The 19658-nt window shown below is 39.9% G+C and overlaps 1 protein-coding gene across 1 annotated transcript in view; it reads right to left on the bottom strand.

Moving 5' to 3' along the window:
• Positions 1 to 232: 232 nt before the first annotated feature.
• The window catches only part of glra3 (glycine receptor, alpha 3), a 59199-nt gene continuing 39773 nt past the window's right edge, over positions 233 to 19658 (bottom strand). The window contains exons 6-10 of the mRNA XM_038714631.1: positions 15806 to 15943; positions 15187 to 15401; positions 13063 to 13212; positions 4533 to 4661; positions 233 to 3975 (exon numbers count right to left, since the gene is read on the bottom strand). Of these exons, the coding sequence (XP_038570559.1) occupies positions 3646 to 3975; positions 4533 to 4661; positions 13063 to 13212; positions 15187 to 15401; positions 15806 to 15943 (962 nt within the window). The 3' untranslated portion in view covers positions 233 to 3645. The remainder of the gene's footprint in view (positions 3976 to 4532; positions 4662 to 13062; positions 13213 to 15186; positions 15402 to 15805; positions 15944 to 19658) is intronic.

The following is a 19658-nucleotide window of genomic DNA, read 5'->3' as shown; positions in this document are numbered from 1 at the left end:
TCTCTCTCTCTCTCTCTCTCTCTCTCTCTCTCTCTCTCTCTCTCTCTCTCTCTCTCTCTCTCTCTCTCTCTCTCTCTCTCTCTCTATATATATATATATATATATATATATATATATATATATATATATTACATACCTATGTTTTAACTTTTGGACTATTTTATTTTTTGGTTTCTCTTTCACTTGTTTATATATATATATATATATATGTATAAACAAGTGAACAGGCGTGAACATATAAATTTCAGTCATTAACTACAAGTAGAAAACTCAAACACACCCCTACAGGTGTTTTCAGTTGTTCTGGTTTATTAGACCTCTTTACTAGATAATAAGGGGCTGTGCTGGGAATTACATGAGGTCACCACTGCTCATGTATTAATCAGAATGATAGTGGTGTAAAGTTGGGTGTACACTGAATGTTTTTTTGACATAAAGCCAAGGCTCACGATTTACTTTCACATTGTACAGTCCGACGGTCAAGCCACAACCTGAGTGCTCACACTGTGCACAAATAAAAAGGCCTTTCAATAAAGATTTGTTTGAAAGCTCAGAGGCAGATAGAAGTGCGTTTGTTAGCAATAATGCTAACAAGGCAAAAACGTGCTGCCTTGATCATCAGTGCCATCCTGTGTGTCAAAACGTCTAAAACAAAAAGAGGCACTGGTGTATATGGACTAGGTGGCTAGGAAGTGGACAGTGTGGCTTGTCCAGAGAGAACTGGGGCTAAGCTAGCTACACTTTACTGTACAGGTTGTTAACTTGACAGCTAGCATTGTGTCACGGTGGCACTTTCCGATGCTGTTCAGCACACCGCGCAGGCGCAGTGAGAACAAACGTACAGTGTATGTCCAGCTTAAGGTTTCTCACAGGTGTAACATAGCCTGCAGGGGAGCTGTCAATCAAACAGTTTGTACTTGAACACAGTCCTGAGTAAGTGAAAACACCTGTGTGAGTGAACCGAGTGAACCATGGGACCACTTCCATGTGCTTTAAGGATCACAGGGTGCAGTAAATCATTTTAAAATATTGTTTTACTAGAACTATATTATGGATTTTCATTTTTTTATAAATTAACAGCAAACTACGTAAACCTTAAATAACTGGCAGGCATTTTGCATAGATTGTGAGTGTGTTTTTCTTCCAGACAGCCACTGATTTGTATTAATTTTACACTATGAAAATCATCATAAAACCTGTTTGAGACAGTTACATTGCTGCTGTGTGGTAAATTAAGATAACTTTGACAAAAGTTAAAGCAATGATCCTCACTGTGATATCTCAGTCTCAAGTTCAAATCAAGTTGAGTTTCAGAAACATCAGTAATGAGCGCATGTGAATGCAAACACTAGTATGGGCCTTTAAAGTCTGGCTCTATGAGGCAAGGTCATGCACCATCTAAACTTTGCCATGTAGAAAACATCACAGTTGACAGTCCAAGATTTGCTCTATATGACTAACTGGAAACACTGATCAGTTATTGGGCAAAACATTTTCATAAACTCCTGTTCAACTGGAGAATGTGTAAGGCTCTTGTGCAGCAGAGCACAAACAAACATTAGGCTCTTCCGCACCTCATGCAGATCCTGGATCAGAGCCAACTGTACACAGGGAAACAATTCATGAGTGCTTTTCTTGTCACACAGCAGGGATTTTAAATGATCATACATCACTGTTGTTTTTGCACAAGTTCTGCATACTTTACATTACCATATTATTTTAGAATTAGAATGTGATTTTCCTTCCTTTAGGCAATGATAATTTTCCACTGATTTAATTAACTTTAAGTAAATCAACTTTTGGAGGCCTGAAGCAGTGACAACAGATGGCATGTCCCATGCAAGTTTCACAACTCAAAAGTTCATGTACTTCATACAGCATGCTTTGAGAAGTTTGGCATGTAAATGTAATGCAAAATCATTTTGTATGGCATAGATTTCAAAAAACTCATGCCTGTCTTAGTAGAAAGAAAGCACATCATGAAATACTTCAGCACAGCAACTTTGCAGATCCTTTCACAGTTTGAATGTGGAAATTTCTGCTTATGTTAACAGCTGACAGGAATAAATGTTAGAGCCAGGCTGTTTCCCAGAAAACACAATGAAATTCCAATGAAATAGTGTGTACTCTGCAGTCAACATTTTATAAACCAACAATCATTTGGAAACAGACTTAATCTGACTGCTTCACTATAAAATATAGTATACCAGTTTATTTCAGTTTGCAGACTGCCGTTTACTTTTATAGGTCACAAGACACTGTCCATCCATGACGCACCACATGCCCCTCTCAGTTTCCCCTCTCTAGTTTTTACTGCATCGGCATCCCACTAGACTACTTTCTACACTGGCACTCAACGTGTTAACATAATTTTCAAAACAAGAAAATAAACAGTGATTAAGTCAGTTTAAATGTTTTATCCAGCACTGGGTTTGCTCCAAATTTTCTGAGTAGGTCCAAACAGACTACAGTTCTGAGTTGAATTGTCTTTCATCTTTTGGATAAGAACTGTTTCCTCCTAAATGTCTAAATGCTAGAGTCAGAAGAAGCCTGTGTGTGAATGACTTTAAGGATAAACTGGAAAGTACCACAGGAGACACAGCATCAGGAATCAGTGTAGTGATGTTACAGGAGGTTAGGGTGCATGTCTCCCAATAATAATTTCATGCAATGAGAACATAGAATGAGGACGCAATTTAAAAAAATAACTTTCATAACAAATATTGATAAACTAACATGGATTTTGGGATAAACCCTTTTCATTTTCATGAACTCATGTCCTTTTCTCTACCATCAGTGCCATGTTCACTGAAATGTGTGTGTGTTTGGAAGTCTCCTTCGTCGTAGACTCATGATTATAGTGGCAATCTCCACCAATTACACTACAAATGATGGTACTTGAAATGAAGCACTTCCACACAGCTTCTATGATTCTCGTGTCTGGGAGATTTAACCGGGTATTTTGTGTGTAATAATGCTGGTTTAAAGCACTCTTTTGGTATGAAACTGTCACATTGATCTTTAATTAGTTTCCTTGCCACAATATGTGAATTCCAGGGCACCGTCTAATTTTTTACTTCCCGATTGTCAGATTTTGTTCCATTCCTCAGCAGAATGAAGATGCAATAGATTTGCAGTCAGATGGATCAGTCACTAGTGGAAAATTATTTTAAACTTGTACATTTATAATGGCTTTAGGACTTTTAGGAAATATCCGTGTGCTGGATATGTTTATGTATACTATTCCAGCCTCTTTGAAATAAGAGACTGTCCATACATGTAAATAATAAACTCTGTTTTCAGACACTGTAAGATTTTAGAGAGAACCCTGCTGTATAATTTAGGAAAAATTATCCCATCATTCTCCTGTATACAGAGATCATACTTGCTACCTTTGGTGTGTCTGTACTTTGTAAGAACTGATATGAGATATGAACTATATGAACTGATATGCCTTCAGAAACAGAACATTTTGCAAAGTGAGGTCACCCTGAATGGTTCTCAAGGTCTGGGTACGGTCAGGGTTAACGGAAAGGTGAAATACAGGTAGTAGGGTACAAGGGTACTGCTATTCAAAAGCTGAAGTAGTCAGATAGAAGCCAATCAGCACATACTGTATATGAATAACCTTTGCTCTTACTTCCTCTATTGCTTAAGTACATCTTCATGTCGAAGTATCTTATAAAGAACCCAGTAGAATATATTGAAGAAGAGAAAGGCCAGAGGGAAGCCGGCCCTCGACACAGTGTCAATCTTTTTGGCTCTGTCAATAAATAACTTCCTCATCTCTTCAACGCTTTTACCCCCTCCACCTGCTGCCGCTCCAGGTGGATTCGGGGTAGTGTTTGCTGCGGCTCCTGAGGTGTTCAGTACAGCAACAGTATTGTTGGCGCTGGCCTTTGAGTCCTTGCTGTTGCTGGGAGTGGAGGTCACAGCAGCTGAGGAAGTCAGTCTGCTCTCATGTACTTTCCCTTCCTGTTGGAGAGACAAAGAGGACGAGGGGGGGATCATGGATCAGATAATAGTGCTCATGTATTATTCTCTTCACAGACTGTATGTGCCACTGATGGGCCCTGAGTGTGGGTTAAATCAGGGTTAAGTCTATATTCAATGTTTGCTTTGGATTATACCGGTTAGTACAGAAATGATAACGAATGAGTCATATATTCTGTGTCATACTTTTTGCCATGTTGTGGAACCACTTAAAGTGAACTTTTGTGCACGTAGTTCTTTTGCAAATTTGCTATAGCTGGATTTAACAAAAAAAATCTGGCAGAGTGGTGTTTCTATCTCTTCTTTCAATTTTATTGATAATCTTTGCCGTGTCTCTTACAACTCTCAATGTTGAAAACTGCTACATGCATATTATCATGATGGAGATGATTAATGATCATGATAATCATGGCTCAGTGCCCCTGTCCACGTCTTTGCTAAATCCTGCAGAGAGGGGAGGACTTACAACAACACACTAGTTGGATCATGCAAGTGTGACATGCACAAATACATGCAAACATGCACAGACACACCATTACCCTGTGGTCGCTGCCGTAGATGTTGGTCATAGATCCATATAGAGTTTCTGTTGGTTTGAGGCCGTTGTCAATGTTAACACGACGAAGGGAATCAGCTAGCTCCTCTGGATCAACTGCAGCTCCACTGTTCTATCAGTCGACAGCATGCACACCAGTAATCAACAGACGGAAAACAAAAGGAAAAAAAAAAAAAATAGCATCCAAAAACAGGGTTGGGACACTGATTCATTCAGTCCACCTATGTGTTAATTGTTTTAATGATAATGCTGTCAATGATATTTTGTCTGGATTGGTCTAAATTCTGAACAACTCAGTTAACTTTATAGAACGACTGACAAATAATATAAACTAATCAATGCTGAAATCATGGACTTCAGTTTGAAAACTTTGTCCTGAGTTGGACTCAAATGAATCCAGTGTTATTGTCTTTATAAACATCACTCTAGCTGAGTGAGTGGAGGGGCAGATGGTGTGGCTGGCCTGGGCCCACAGTTCCCTCCAGTTATTAAGGTCTGACTGACTGAATCTGCCTGACTGAACATGCAGTTATGTAGTTTGGCTGAATATATTGAATAAAGTTTGTGTCTTGATTGTGGCAAAAAAGAAAAAGTCAGACTTTTGCAGAGACAAGCCCCCACAATTGCCAAGAGTTTCTTCTCTTGTGTAGCAAACAGCACCAGCATGGACACTGTGGCCTGTTTCGCTGATTCCACCCTCTTACCTCCTTAAATGGGCCCCTTGCACTCTTAATTGTTTGGGGGGGGATTTTGCTTTCACAAAACAAACCCTGGTGTGTTTGCTTAGTTAGTTTGATCCGTTTGGGCTGATGTGAAAGCTGTCAATCGAACTCTGGTGGAACCAGAATAACAACCAGAACAGGGGGGTCTCAGGTGCAGTTTGCTTGTGATGCGATATAAATATTGATGCCACTTAAACTCTTATTCCCTAAAAATGGCACCCACGTGTTAGGCGTAGTAGTGTTGGCAATTTTGCTTTCCAGCACAATTTGGGGCCAATATCAATATTTTTCATTCCACTCTAAAGTCTCTACATTCAGCACCACATGTCTGCCACAGGAGTAGACATGCAGCTGTTCTTACAAACAAGTGCACTGAGGAATGAATTTATTCTTCAAATTTAGCTAAAGCAATTTCAGTTTTTGGTATTGATAACTACCACTTTAAACCCTTTATCAGTACCCTAAGAACTTTCTACTCATGCTATTCAAGTTGAACCTAATCTGTAGGAATTGTAAGAATTTCATTTCAGCATAATCAGTGCAATCTAGTCAAGCTGACAGAATTTGCTGTTAATTTAAGTGCTCCTCTTTTTAATTAAGACACAGCGTGCCACCGACCCTGTGGAAAACACAGTTGTGTACATAGCTATTATTGCGACGTGTTCCAGGCTGAATCAACTTTTAGAGACCATCCTCTGACTATCCTGAATGTCAGTTAGTGTGTGTTAAAAGTTTGGTAAGCACTTACTCTTGTAAACCTACTTTGCCTTTACTGGCCCCAGTGTGGTATTCCCACTAGAGCCACTGGATTGCTCTGTTAGGCTAGTGTACTACACATGTTACATTACAGTAACATTCAGTCTGTACTTCCACCGGCAAACCAGCATTTCAGAGAAAAGCAACCCTAGAAATGAAGCTACCTGTCTTCCCATCTCTCTGAAACAGACATTGAGGAGATACGTAGTTTATCCTCCCTGAGATATCCGGTCCCATGTTCTTTTCAGCCACTGATTAACAACACAGATGAACTCAATATCCTCTCAGGTATTCCGCAGGGTACTATTATTGGACCTTTATTGTTTTGTCTGTACATACTACAATTATCTGTGATCATGGAGTGAATTTTCACTTTTATGCAGACGACACACAGCTATATTTATCTGCTGCGCCTGACAACCCCAATGCTCTCAACCAAATAGTGGAATGCACATTTGAATGTCCATCATACACTGGATGAGTCAAAATTTTCTAAAACTAAATGGGGACAAGATAGAGTTCTTGCACTTTGAATTACCTTGTTGTTGAAATGTGCTATACAAATAAACTTGCTTTGTCTATGTGACGAAGTGGGTTTGCTCACCACTTGTCCCATACAGGCCATGACTTTCTAGTTTATACATACATGTTTATGTTTTTTGGTAACTTGCCATAGCTTGTGTAAAAGTGCACCACTTACTATTCCGGGTTGTTTGTGTTTGTATTATGTTACAGGCGAGTGCAAAGCATATGATAAGTTAGAGTAAACACATAGTCATAAGTTAGTTTCAGCTCAATTTTATTAGGTTGCAAGTTTAAACTTGGTTTAATTGTTTTCCTGTGTTAATACTTACAATTGTTTGTTCCTTTGTTCAGTTCCACCATGCAGGATAATTGTTTGGGGAGGAGCCGGCCTAAGTATTTCCTGTTTTATAGGAATAGGGTGGTCATGGATGACATCACCGGGCCAAACCAAGTAGAGGGTTTTCTTTCTTTATAGGAATGTTTTTCTTTTGGTTGTTTTTGAGTATTATGAATAAATGTGTGAATAACCCTGACCTGTTTTTTAGGCAGTGGGAGCAGAGTGAACTGATAACGAAGTTCCAAATATTAAGAGATTTCTAGATATAGATGTTGTGGAGTAGATCAACCTGCATCAGAATGGGATGGGCTGAAGCAGTTGGGTGTGAATTGACCACCCTATATAAACAGGGGGAAAAAAGGTGGTGAGGGTGTGTGCCGCTGTGAACACGTGCCTCGTGTTAGTGTTGCTATAAGTTTGATGTGTTATTTTTCTTTTGTTATTTTGGATTGAATTATCCATGTACTGCCGACCATGGTCAATAAAATAATCACTTCTGAGTCTGCCTACCTACCACCTTCCTAGCCACTCTGGCCAGGCTACACCACAGTCTAGTTGGCTCTAAGACAAAAAACTGATTATTTCTAATATTTTGCAATGTCTGGCTGTGCAGGAAAAGACTTATTGACTCTGAGTTGGATTTTAAATCACATTTTAACATTGTTACAAAGGTCGCAAACATTGCCAGAGTTAGATGCTTTTGTTTTTTCACAATTGTACTATTGTAATGCACTATTTACTTGTATACCCAAACAATATATTAATAGGCTACAACTAATTCAAAAATGTGGCAGAAAAGAGTTTTAACTAAAACCGTAATGAGAGAACACATCACTCCACTTTAAGCTTCTCTCCACTGTAGCATTTAGAATTGATTTTAAGCTCATTTTCAGGTCCAAAATCCTATTTAAAGGGTTGTACCAGAACAGGTTTACATGGTTTAATTTTTTTCATACTACACATTGTTGCAGCTCCTCTTTTCACCCTGTGTTGAACAATAATAATATTAACATATTTCTATAGTGCCTTTCACGAGACCCAAGGACGCTTTACACATAATTGCAGAGACAGAGTAACAAAAAGTCATTCAGGGTTGCTTGCTTTGTGAAGAGGTTGGTTTTTAGGAGTTTTTTGAAGGTGTCCAGATAGGGAGCATTTCAGATCTCTGTGGGGATGGAGTTCCAGAGGGTGGGGGCTGCGACGCCGAAGGCTCTGTCCCCAAAAGTCCGCAGTCTGGTGTGGGGGACAAAGAGCAGGGGAGTAGGGGTGGATAAGGTCCAGTAGGTACTGGGGGGCAGTGGCATGGAGAGATTTATAGGTGAGGAGTAAGATTTTGTAGGTGATGCGGAATTTGACCGGGAGCCAGTGAAGCTGAGTGAGTATTGGGGTGATGTGCTGCCACGACCTAGTGTGAGTGAGAACCCAGGCAGCCGAGTTCTGGACATATTGCAGCCTGTCCAGGACCTTGCTGGGTACCCCATACAGGACACCATTACAGTAGTCCAAGCGGGAGGTGATGAAGGCATGGATCTCTGCCACAGAGTCTAAGAGTGATGGTCGAAGTCTGGAGATTTTTTTGAGGTGGTAGAAGGAAGATTTGGTAATAAAACGCTTCGTTTTAGCTCTGGAGTGATGCATCTTGTCTCTAAGTGATCTTTGTTGGGAGTTGCACATGCTCAGTTTCTAGTTGAGGACTACTAGCCAATCAGAAGCAGAGTAGGGCGGGTCCTGAAAAGCTAGTAAACACAGCTTAATTTCAGCTGTATATGTTGGCAACATGGACTGGAGCAAGAGTTTCAGAACAAAAGTATCTTTCATCCATAAAGTTTTAACTGAGCTCTGTCTCTACATCACAGGAACAACTTTATGTCCACTGACTGCCTGGAGGGTAGCTAGTGTTTGGAAGGGAGAGGAGAGCTGTTTGCTGCTACTTAGTGTAACTAATTACTTTTCTAAAACAGTAATTAGTTACACTACTAATTACCCCCTTCCACTGTCATTCTGTAGGAAACACTGGAAAGTAACTAGTAATGTAACGAGTAACGTAAGTAATAAGTAATAATATTACTTTTTTAAGGAGTAATAAGTAGGTAGTAATATATTACAATTTCTGAGTAACTTGCCCAAAACTGGTTGTAAAGCAATTTGCAGCTGCATTTTATATATGAAAGGTGCTAAACAAATAAAGATTATTATTATTATACACATTCATCAATGCTCATGCATTCTAGAACATTTCAGTACAGCCTCCTCTCTGCACTCCCACGAGAGTCGTGATGACAGCTGTTCAGCCCCTGCCTCTCAGCCAGAGAGAACTGAAGGATGTGATTACTAGAAATGAGCTCACAGTCTCCCCGCCCTGAAGTGCTTGAGTTTATAGCTAAAGATATTGAACGTTTTGATCCAGACAACTGCAATCATCACATCGATGATTACTTAAGGGAATTAGATCACAGCCTAAGGTCAGCTCAAAGAGAGAAAGTTGAGTGGAAAAATTCTCTTCCACTGCTGACGAGATCACAGCAACAGTTGCAGCCCTCAAAATTAAACATTACCAACCAATCCAAGAGATTACTACAAACCCTTGAGGCATATGTACGTAAAGGCAGCTATGACAGCAGCAAGGCATAGCTTAGTTGTCAATTATCATGTAATCAACAAACACAATCCCAGTAGTTGCAGTTGCTAGCACTTTTTTCTTGTCTATTCCAGAGAAACATATATAATGTATTGTCAGTGTTAGATTTTAGTAAACTACATGATTTTGTAAGACTGTGGTAGGTGGACCTCAGACCCTGTAGGGAGGCCAGGGGCATGCTCCCCCCTCAAGAAAATTTTAGGAAATTTAACAGTTCAAAATTAATTGCAACCATCTGGTGCACTGAGAGCAAAATTAAGAGGCTAAATCTATGAAGGACGTTGTGTTCTTTTAAACATTGTTGTGCTCTAGGAAACAGTTTAATCATAAACACATTCAGGATTTTCCATTGGTTTCTGGAGGGCTTAGGGGCTGTGGTGGGTGGTTTGACTCAAAAATTAGCATTTTCACATTGTTGACTATTTTCATTACAATATTAAAAACAGGTTGCAGGTTTTTTTTGCAAGACAAAAAGTGACAATAATGTTCACTCATGGACGATGTTAGGCCTATTTTAGGGGGACTGAAGCCGAGCACGAACTGTACGAGGTCACTATTGAAACTGAAGGTATTTTTTTTTTTCTTCTGCAAAGTAAGCTCATTTTTGGCACATGCTCGAAAACTCACCAAACTTTGCACACGTCAGAAGTGAGAAAAATTAAGTATTTTAGGGGTCTTGCACATGGGCGTGGCAAAATGGCTCGCTAGTGCCATCTACAAAATTGGACATTTTTTTGGGGTACATGTATCATATCAAGACACACCAAAAAGATTCAAGGACCCGTACCCTTAACGCAACAGGAAGTCCGCCATTTTGATTTGAAAGTGCAATTTTAACCTATTTTATACCACTTACAGGATGCATACTTTAACAAACTCCTCCTAGAAAATTTATCCGACCGACTTCAAATTTTTTACGATTAAAAGTTGTACAAACTGAGTTTTCTTGGAACGGCGTGTCCGTAGCGTGGCGTCGAAAATCAATGATTCGCCACAAAAAAGGAAGTTGTTATAACTTCAGTGTACATGCTCACATCTGTACCAAATTTGACATGGATAAAAAGTCCTGCCCTGATCACACCCATATGCCAACATTCATTCAAAAGCATAGCGCCACCTGTTGGCAACAGAAAATGACACGTTTTACGCTATGATGGAGTACTCCTAGCAGAAAACCCTTAACACATTGACGAAGCCATGTGGTGGTACTTTGTAGCTTATTAAAGTTTAAAAGTTTTCGGTTAACGGCATGGCGATGGCTTCGCCGTGACACAGGAAGTTTTACATGATCAAATCTGTATCAAATTTTACACGTTCGATAAGAGTCCCGCCCTGAACACATGTACATGCCGACATTCACCCACAGTCATAGCGCCACCTGCTGGCAACAGGAAGTGACCTTTAATGAAACAGCCCCCGCCGCACGTTTCACCTACATGTATGAAATTTCTGTGGCACATGTATCATGTCCAGACGTACCAAAAAAAACTCTCGGAGCAATTGGTTAAACCCAACAGGAAGTCTGACATTTTGGATTTAATGGTCATTTTTGGAGATTTACAGACTTTATACTTTAACAAACTCCTCCTAGGGATTTAGTTCTATCGACTTCAAATTTTCACTGTGCTGTCTAAACCCACTGACGATTAAAAGTTGTTTATTTTATATATATATATATATATATATATATATATAAAGTTGTTGGTTATTACCAGTCGACCAGTTTGCCCGTGGCGTGCTGTCGTAAAACGATGATTTGCCATGAAACAGGAAGTTGTTGTAACTTCAGTCTACACGCTCACATCTGCACCAAACTTTACATGTTTGATTAGAGTCCCGCCCTGAACACATCTATAAGCCAAAATTCACCTGTAGTCACAGCGCAGCCGGCTGGCAACAGGAAGCGACTACGTTTATGCTGTGATTAACCCCTTCTTGCAGGTTGGCTATTTTCTACACATTGATGATGTAAAGCGCGTGAGTTTTCCTTCCACAGCGTATCTTTGGCTGTGCGTCATACCTTGACGCGTCACACGTGCGTTTTTTATTTATTTATTTATTTTTTACAGTGCAGACATGTATTCAACAAAGAGAAGCAAGAGTATTAATAAATACTATAGAATAATACAAATATGATTTGTATTTACAGGCTTAAAATAATCGTTCTGTTTTTTCCTCTGCTTCACAATTTAAATCCCTACTGTGGTTGGGCACTAGGACCCTGAGGGAGCCCCCCACACACACGGTGAAGGAAGATTGATTCAGTCTAGTGAGTGATACAGAGTTAAAGTGTAAGTTGTTGTTAGTGACTGTTACTTGCTGAACCTAAGCTACTTTTATTTGAGGTAAAGGGGATATTTTAGTTGGCCCTGGAAAACACTAGTAGCCTATTTCACAACAATATCAGTCCCCACAGAATGTTGTTTTTAGTGAAAACTAAATGTCCCTGTTAATGCTGTCGCACAGGTTACACTATATTCTTCCATTCATTGACCAGATGGATATTGCAGATATTTTAGGAGAGAGAGAAGCAGGAGATTGGCAGGGCAGCTGAATATAAGGAACAAAAAAGACCTACTGAGTATGGGGTGGTCCAGGTTTAGGGACACACATACATTTGCACAAGTAATATCTGAGTTTAATCACAAGTAGGTAGAGAACAATCTGGTAAAAGCGAGTGTGCAAAACAGGGTGCAGATGGAGATGCTAATGGCAGGTCTAGTATGGCCAAAGCAGCACATTACATTTTAGGTGACTTGTTGATATCATTAAGATCTTTAGTGAACATTTTCAAATCTACCTATTTCTATTAAAAATATATTTTTTAAATCAGCAAGTAATTTTATCTGCATCTGGGTACTAATATATATATATATATATATATATATATTTTACCATCAAATTTATTTCACAACAATTCAAAACAGAGCAGATGGACAGTCTTTGTCATATATCAATAATGTAAGTATTCTGTATATTAATTTACTATTTTACTTAGTTGCCTCTCTAAGACAGAAACAAACAAATTCAAATAAAAGGAAATACTGTTTGTGAATGTGACTGAATGCTGAGTTGATCCTTTCACAACACACAGAGATCATCAATCATGCACTGACAGCAGAATCATCCTCTGTTACAGAAATAACATAACTGTGATCTAAAGAATCAGAAAATCACATAAATGATGTTCCAGCCATGCTGTATCATGCACTACTACAGTGGGGGCATTTCAGGAGACTCAAACATGCACAGTCAGGTGCAATGACACTTTATATCTACTGTTACACATCAGGAATGTCTTTTTCAACATTACTCTCTAATATCATGATTGTCTTTTTTCCACTGGTTAGCAAACTGCAATAGCAACATGTCACCATAAGGTGGCAGCCTTAAACCAGTCCAAAAGTCTGTGTGTAGACAGTATGTGCATGCGTGTGCGTGCAGGTATTGATAGTATGTATAGGTGTAAAAGTTTAATTTAAAAGGTGTAGTTGTTTTTTCGCCCTCTGAATGATGGAGTAGGACTTTTGTGTACCTTGGTCTTGTCCTTGTGATGCCGTCTGAATCGCAGTAGCTCTTTATGTTGCCTTGACACAAAGTTGACAGCAGCATACTCCAACAGTGCAGAGAAGACGAAGAGAAGACACACTGCCATCCAGATGTCTATGGCTTTGACATAAGAGACCTGTAAACACACACACACACACACACACACACACACACACACACACACACACACACACACACACACACACTTCATTGTGTCAATCTGTTCACTTTTTTCTGTCTTGTGTAAACTTGGTATAGATGATCCTGCAATGCAAATGAGAGATTCAAGGTATATGACTGTCTTTATTTAATTTCACGTTCAGGAGTGTGTGTTGGGGGGGGGGGGGGGGGGGGTCGACTTGCTAGCAGAGATGCAACTGCAAAAGTCTGCACCGTTATCTTAACACTTCCAGTAACTGTGGCTTCTGCTGCACACTCTTTTTCCAAACTAAAACTTATTAAATCTTACCTGACGAGCTCAGTGGGACAGACCCGTTTATCTGGATTACCACAAACTATCAATCAGAACGCCCGTGCCTGCCAGCTGGATTCAAAGGGTTTAATAAATGACATTGCAGAGCGAAAAGCTCAGAGTACGCCTGTAATGTAAGTAGAAGGTATTTACTGTTTATTTTACTAATAATCAATCTAGACTACACACTTGTGTTTTTTATAATGCCTATGCTTAGACAAGAAACAACAACAAGGTCAATGGTGCACTGTCACTGATCATCATCTTTGTTTTATATGTGTGTCATTGTGCGATGACACTAATAGGATCATGTTTTCACATGTGTGAAGGCGTGCTGTCACCGGTAATGTTTTTTTCGTTTTAAAGGTGCGTGCTTTCAGTTATGTAATCCACTGCTGACATGTTATGTTACTCTGATTGTTGCAAGACCATCTTGCATTGAGGCGATGAAACTGCAATGTTTGTGTTAAATGTTAAAGTAGATATGAGCAGTGGAGACTGAAAACGTTAAAGGAATGCGATTCTGACGTGTGTGTGCGTGTGTGTGTGTGTATTTCATGCCATCCCTGCACAAGTAAGCGCCCACCTGTGCCACCCTAGTTAAAAAATGTCTGGACACGCCACTGCTAACAATATTCTATATTATAATAGGGTTCCAGCAGCTGCCCGTGGCTGTGGCCACTGATGCTGGTGGTGTCAAAATTACTTATCCTCATTCCTGAACTAATGACTTATTCAGACATGTGTAACATACTGGAGTGCAAAGTTCTGTTAAGCGCTAGAAACATGAGAAACCTCCTAACCTATAAACATGCCCACACAGCCTCAGCCATGTTGCTGAGGTGTGTGTGTGTAGAGTATGTGTGAGGGAGATGGAGGTTTTAATAAGGGTTATGTAACAAAGGGCTCCATGTCGGATTTTTTCTCATGCATACAAGATACCAGAACAAGACTAAGGGGCTGTTTCTCACACACGCTCTAGCAGATGCATGATGTGTGGAATAAACACATACTTGTGCTTACCCATGCAAAACATCCACTAATAAAAATTTTTAGGTCTCTAGAGAGAACACATTAGCTTTGCCACACACACACGCAGTCTTTGTCCACCTCTTTTCCCAGTCACTAACCTATGTAGTGTGTATATATTATGTCCTCCTAAATATGCAACTATATTTTTATCCAGTATATATGCTGCACCTGGCCTCAGAGTTTAAGCCTTTGAACCGGAGGAACACAATCTGTCTGTGCATCCATGGTTAGTCCACAGCAAATGGGCTCAATTCAATTAAATGCATTGAGCCTTTATTGGCATGGGAAACCTGAATGTAGAAATACATAACGGACAAATCTTTAAATGTGTACATTGATATTCATTTTGCTCCAAGAGTGGGAAATACTATTTTAACTCAGGCAGCCCTCTTTTTTGCTTTTGCTCCACACATCTGCAAATGTGTGCGGCGATTTGTCTGTGCGCCTCAGTAGTAATACAGCCTACACACTGTACCACCAGTGTTAGCACCCAGTGATTCAGTAATTCACCTAACCTGCATGTGTTGGGACTGTGGGAGGAAAGTGGGGCACCTAAAGGAAGCCAACACCAATACAGATGAATCATAAATATAAATAAACACTGACCTTAGGCAGTGAAGTCCTGGAGCCTGAGCTCTGTGTTGTCATCGTTAGGACAGTGGTGATGCCCAGTGCCACTCTGGCCGGTGCAGCATCCATGTTGATCCAGAAGGAGACCCAGGACAGAATGACAATGAGCAGAGAGGGGATATACATCTGGATCAAGTAGTAGCCCATCTGACGCTCCAGGTGGAATCGCACCTCAATACAAGTAAATTTACCTACAACAAAGCAGAAACACGCTAAAAAAATCTTCACTTAGTTAAGATTACATGTTACAGTTCTCAAACAGAATAATCAGCAACCAGTTTTATGATCAAGGTGTTCTGTTCTGGAATATCTGGATCTACTAACTTCTCTGAGCCCCCACCCGCATTCAGTGTCCCAGGTCAAAGACACCACCTCCATGCTGGTCTACTGTCTATGGTCACATCCCATTTAATGAAAAGACCATACTAGTCTGGATGTCAGTATGTTTGTTTCTCCCTCTTACAGCTTCCCTCTGTGTGCATGTTGCTTTGTGCTGTGATGCTTTTGGCAGTGTGTGTGTGTGTGTGTGTGTGTGTGTGTGTGTGTGTGTGTGTGTGTGTGTGTGTGTGTGTGTGTGTGTGTGTGTGTGTGTAACCTGTGTTGTAGTGCTTGGTGCAGTATCTGAGGTCTGATTCATCTTTGAGGATGAACTGGGGGAGAGTGAGGCCTTCGGCCACTTGGACTGGCCCGTTCTCCTGCCACTCAAAGATCAGGTCGTTCATGGTGTAACCAACTGAAAAACACAAACCACTAGGCAATTCAATAATCAGTCAGTAATAAAACATTATGCAACATAAAGCTCATGGCTGTGTCAAATTTATTTTGGGTTTCAGCTTCAGGACATCTACATGCCAAATGGCAGTTATAGTCATTCCGGCTTCATGAAGTAAGACCTGTGTGACACTTGAAATACTGGAATGTATAGTTAGAGGGCGTTCTCTACACACAGGATACAGGAAGTGCCATTTAACTCCTTCATTCAGGTCCCAAAACACAACAAAATTCAGAGAGCTGGAGCGAGGGCCTGTTCATCGCTGCTTGAAGCTTTACTTTCACTTTATTTTGAAGCAAGCAGTCTCACAGAGGGAATGTTGGCTCATTTAAAGTACTGTTTAGCCAAATATCTCAGTGTAGCAACTTCTTGCCCCCAACCTCCCTGTGTCTGCAAAGACTGGATATTCAGACACTGTTTTTATTAATACAAGCATCAAACACTTTTTCAGTGTAGTGAACACAAAGATGTCTCCCACATTTCACTGGCACTCTGCAACATTTACGACTCTGTGAAATTCCAGGGGGGGGAATTAAACAAGCCTCACTGAGACCTGCCAGACTCCCTTTTCTTTTTATTAGATAGTAAAGATGTCACTGTGAAGACCTGTCAGGCAAGGAAAGAACTCCTCACCCCTGAGAAGATGGTCCTGTGGTGCAGAAGTAAGTCACAACAAGATGTGAATATCCATGCCGCTCCTTATTTGCTTCAGCAAAGAGGAGACTAAACACACACTTTCCTCTCAGCTCACATGTGGCCTGAGAAAAGGTTTGCCAAACAACAATTATAAAAAGATGGAAATACACTATACAATTTATTTTGAGCCAGGTTTGATTTTAAAGGTCCAGCGTGTGATATTCAGGAGGATCTAGTGACAGAAATGCAACATAAGATCCATCACTATGTTTCCAGTGGTGCATAAAGACCTGACGTGATGAACCGTTGTGTTTTTATTACCTTAGAATGAGACATTTCTATCTACAGACACCGCGGGTCTTTTTACATGGAAGTCACCATGTTGCGCCGCTGTGTTTCTACAGTAGCCCAAATGGACAAAATTCCATAAAGAGCGCTTTTCGTTACAACATTGAATATGTACAAAGAAGAAGAAGTAACGTTAGTAGTAGTAGAGATCGACTGGTTTATTAAAAGTAAGAAGAGAATAACGAATGCACCATGAGTTGCCGGTTGCGATTTGTAACACTCACCACTAGATGCCACTTAAACTTAAAAGCCTTAGAAATAATCTGCTTTCTAACTAATAAGAAATCCAGATAAGCTTTCTCAGGTTGTTTTGATTTTGTTACTCCACTGTCATCTGCTGACTAATGGACAGAAATCTCCACCATTTTGAATCTGTATAATTGTTAACTATTACACTGTAACATGTAGAGCAAAACTGTGCTGTTTAACATGTATTAGTTGTGTTAAAACATATGTTTGATAGTCAAAAGTAGTTAAAAGTCTCAAGTAAACGGATCTGCTGAAATAAACTGTGGTTCTCTTTTAATGGTTGTCATTTTCATGTTTTGAATTAGGATTAATTGACCATAGTGAACTCGAGTATGTGAGTTTTATACATACAACTTTAATTAAAATCACTAGTCAGGACACCGGAGAAGACTACGTTGGCTCCACACCACGTGAGCCCTTTTTAGACAAAGGGATATAGTTTTCATTGTGAAACCCTTCATCCGCACCCCAAAACTCCTCCTAAGCCAGGCTGGCCCTCACCTATTATTTAAATAATATGTATATACTAATAAAATGAATGCCTCATAACTAAACTGAAGGGAGTTTCATTACTTTGTTTTAGTAATAGCCGCAATTTCTTAGTTTTAGTCTTATTTATTTGACGTGACTTGTGACCAGGAGAACAGCTCGTTCTTCCAGCCTAACCTGAGGCCCAAGCGTGACTGCACCTCCCCGCTGCATGGCGGCCGGAGAGCCAGCTGGAGCATCTCATCAGCTCTGCCAGCGCTTCAAACAGTAGGCGGAGAAACGCTTTTTTTCCTGTGATAAACAGTTGATGTTGAATAACATATTTTAATTCCCTTTAGAGAAGTTAAATGCCCTGGCATTACAGATCAGGTTTATTTCATCATTATATCTGCTGTTCATCTGTAAGGTGTGTTTCTTTTCTTTATAAATCCCCATTTATTCATTAATTAAAATATTTAGCTATACACATTTAACCAGTAAGAAGTTGTCCATCTGTTTTCTTTAAAGCAGAAGACAATTTCAATTCTTTCTAAAGAGACTGTTAACATTAATAATCAAGTTACTGAACCTGGTTTGTTTTCCCTGTTTTCTATAAACTAGGCGGAGCTCCTTTATTAGGTACACCTTGCTAGTACCGGGTTGGACCTTCAGAACTGCCTTAATTCTTCGTGGCATACTTTCAACAAGCTGTTGTTAACATTCCTCACAGACGCAGTTGCTGCAGATTTGTCGGCTGCACATCGTCCCACCGCATCCCAGAGGAGCTCTATGGGATTGAGATCTGGTGACTGTGGAGGCAGTTGGAGTACAGCAGTGGTTCTAAACCCTTTTTGGGCCAGCGCCCCCCCCATCCATTATCCAGGTCCCTTAAAAAATGTTGGCTATTTTCCCTTAAAATTGCTGATTATTATTATTATTGTTTGTTGTTGTTACTATTGTTATTAAAAACATATTTATTACTTAAAAGTCATGTGAATACTACTTATTTATATTTAATCAATAAGCAAATGTTCCCAGAACTTTGTGTGAAGCCAGAGACTGTTTTATTGGATGGGGCACTTAATAAGTGGGGGGTCAGGGGGTCCACCCCCAGAAGATTTTGAGCATTAAAGACTTCATTTCCTGCATTCTGGTAAAAATTTCTGCTCCAATTTCTGCTTTTTCTGCATGGTGGAAATGTTTTTATATAAAGGGAAACACAAAATTGAGGTGACAGGTGACAACTCAAAATATAATAGAATATAATGCAGTAAAGATCTCAGGCATTCTTTACTGCTTTTAAATATGTTTCTCCTCCCTTCTGACTTAACACACATGATTTAGTCTTCCCTCCTCCTTTTGTATTTTTGTTTAGGGATTTAACCTCTATAAATGTGTTTGAGGCACATTTTCACCTCAGTGATAAATGAATTCATTTTAATTCAGTTATTGATTTTAATAACTCATCTGTTTTAACAGGTTTTCAGCACACATTCAAAACTTTCTGCACATTCAGAATCTCTCCCACAGTTCTGTGTCCTCTGATATGTCGAGAGAAAAAGTCTGACGAGGAGGTGCTCTTACAGGGGGAAAAAACTAAACTAACCGACAACACCTGTGATCAGGCAGAAATGTCACCACAAATCCACAATTAAGCTCCGAAATAGGGCAGCTCACGGTCCCTAACAGAGCAAGTTTGCGCTTCAGTTTTTAACGTTAAACGCCATGTGGGTGAAATTTTACAGATGATATTCTGACTTCCCATTCCCGTGAAGGCAGCATGTAAAAATACACGGTCTTGCCCAGTTGCAGTTGCACAGTTTTTTTTTCCCGTCCTGCCAAACAGCTGAGCAGCGCAGCTCTTGTCTGTCGTGTCTTGGTTGCTTTCCAGACTGTGACAGAACAATGTGGAGTGAAATACAAGTATTTATTACATTTGATAAACGCAGACGGGCCACGGCGTTTAAGAACTGTA

The sequence above is a fragment of the Micropterus salmoides genome, unplaced genomic scaffold (assembly GCF_014851395.1).
Source record: "Micropterus salmoides isolate LMB-PRFRI ecotype aquatic unplaced genomic scaffold, ASM1485139v1 Ms_hic_scaffold_12, whole genome shotgun sequence".
Classification (NCBI taxonomy): domain Eukaryota; kingdom Metazoa; phylum Chordata; class Actinopteri; order Centrarchiformes; family Centrarchidae; genus Micropterus; species Micropterus salmoides.
Note: the sequence above shows the minus strand (reverse complement) of the source record. Positions and strands in the feature narration are given on the sequence as shown.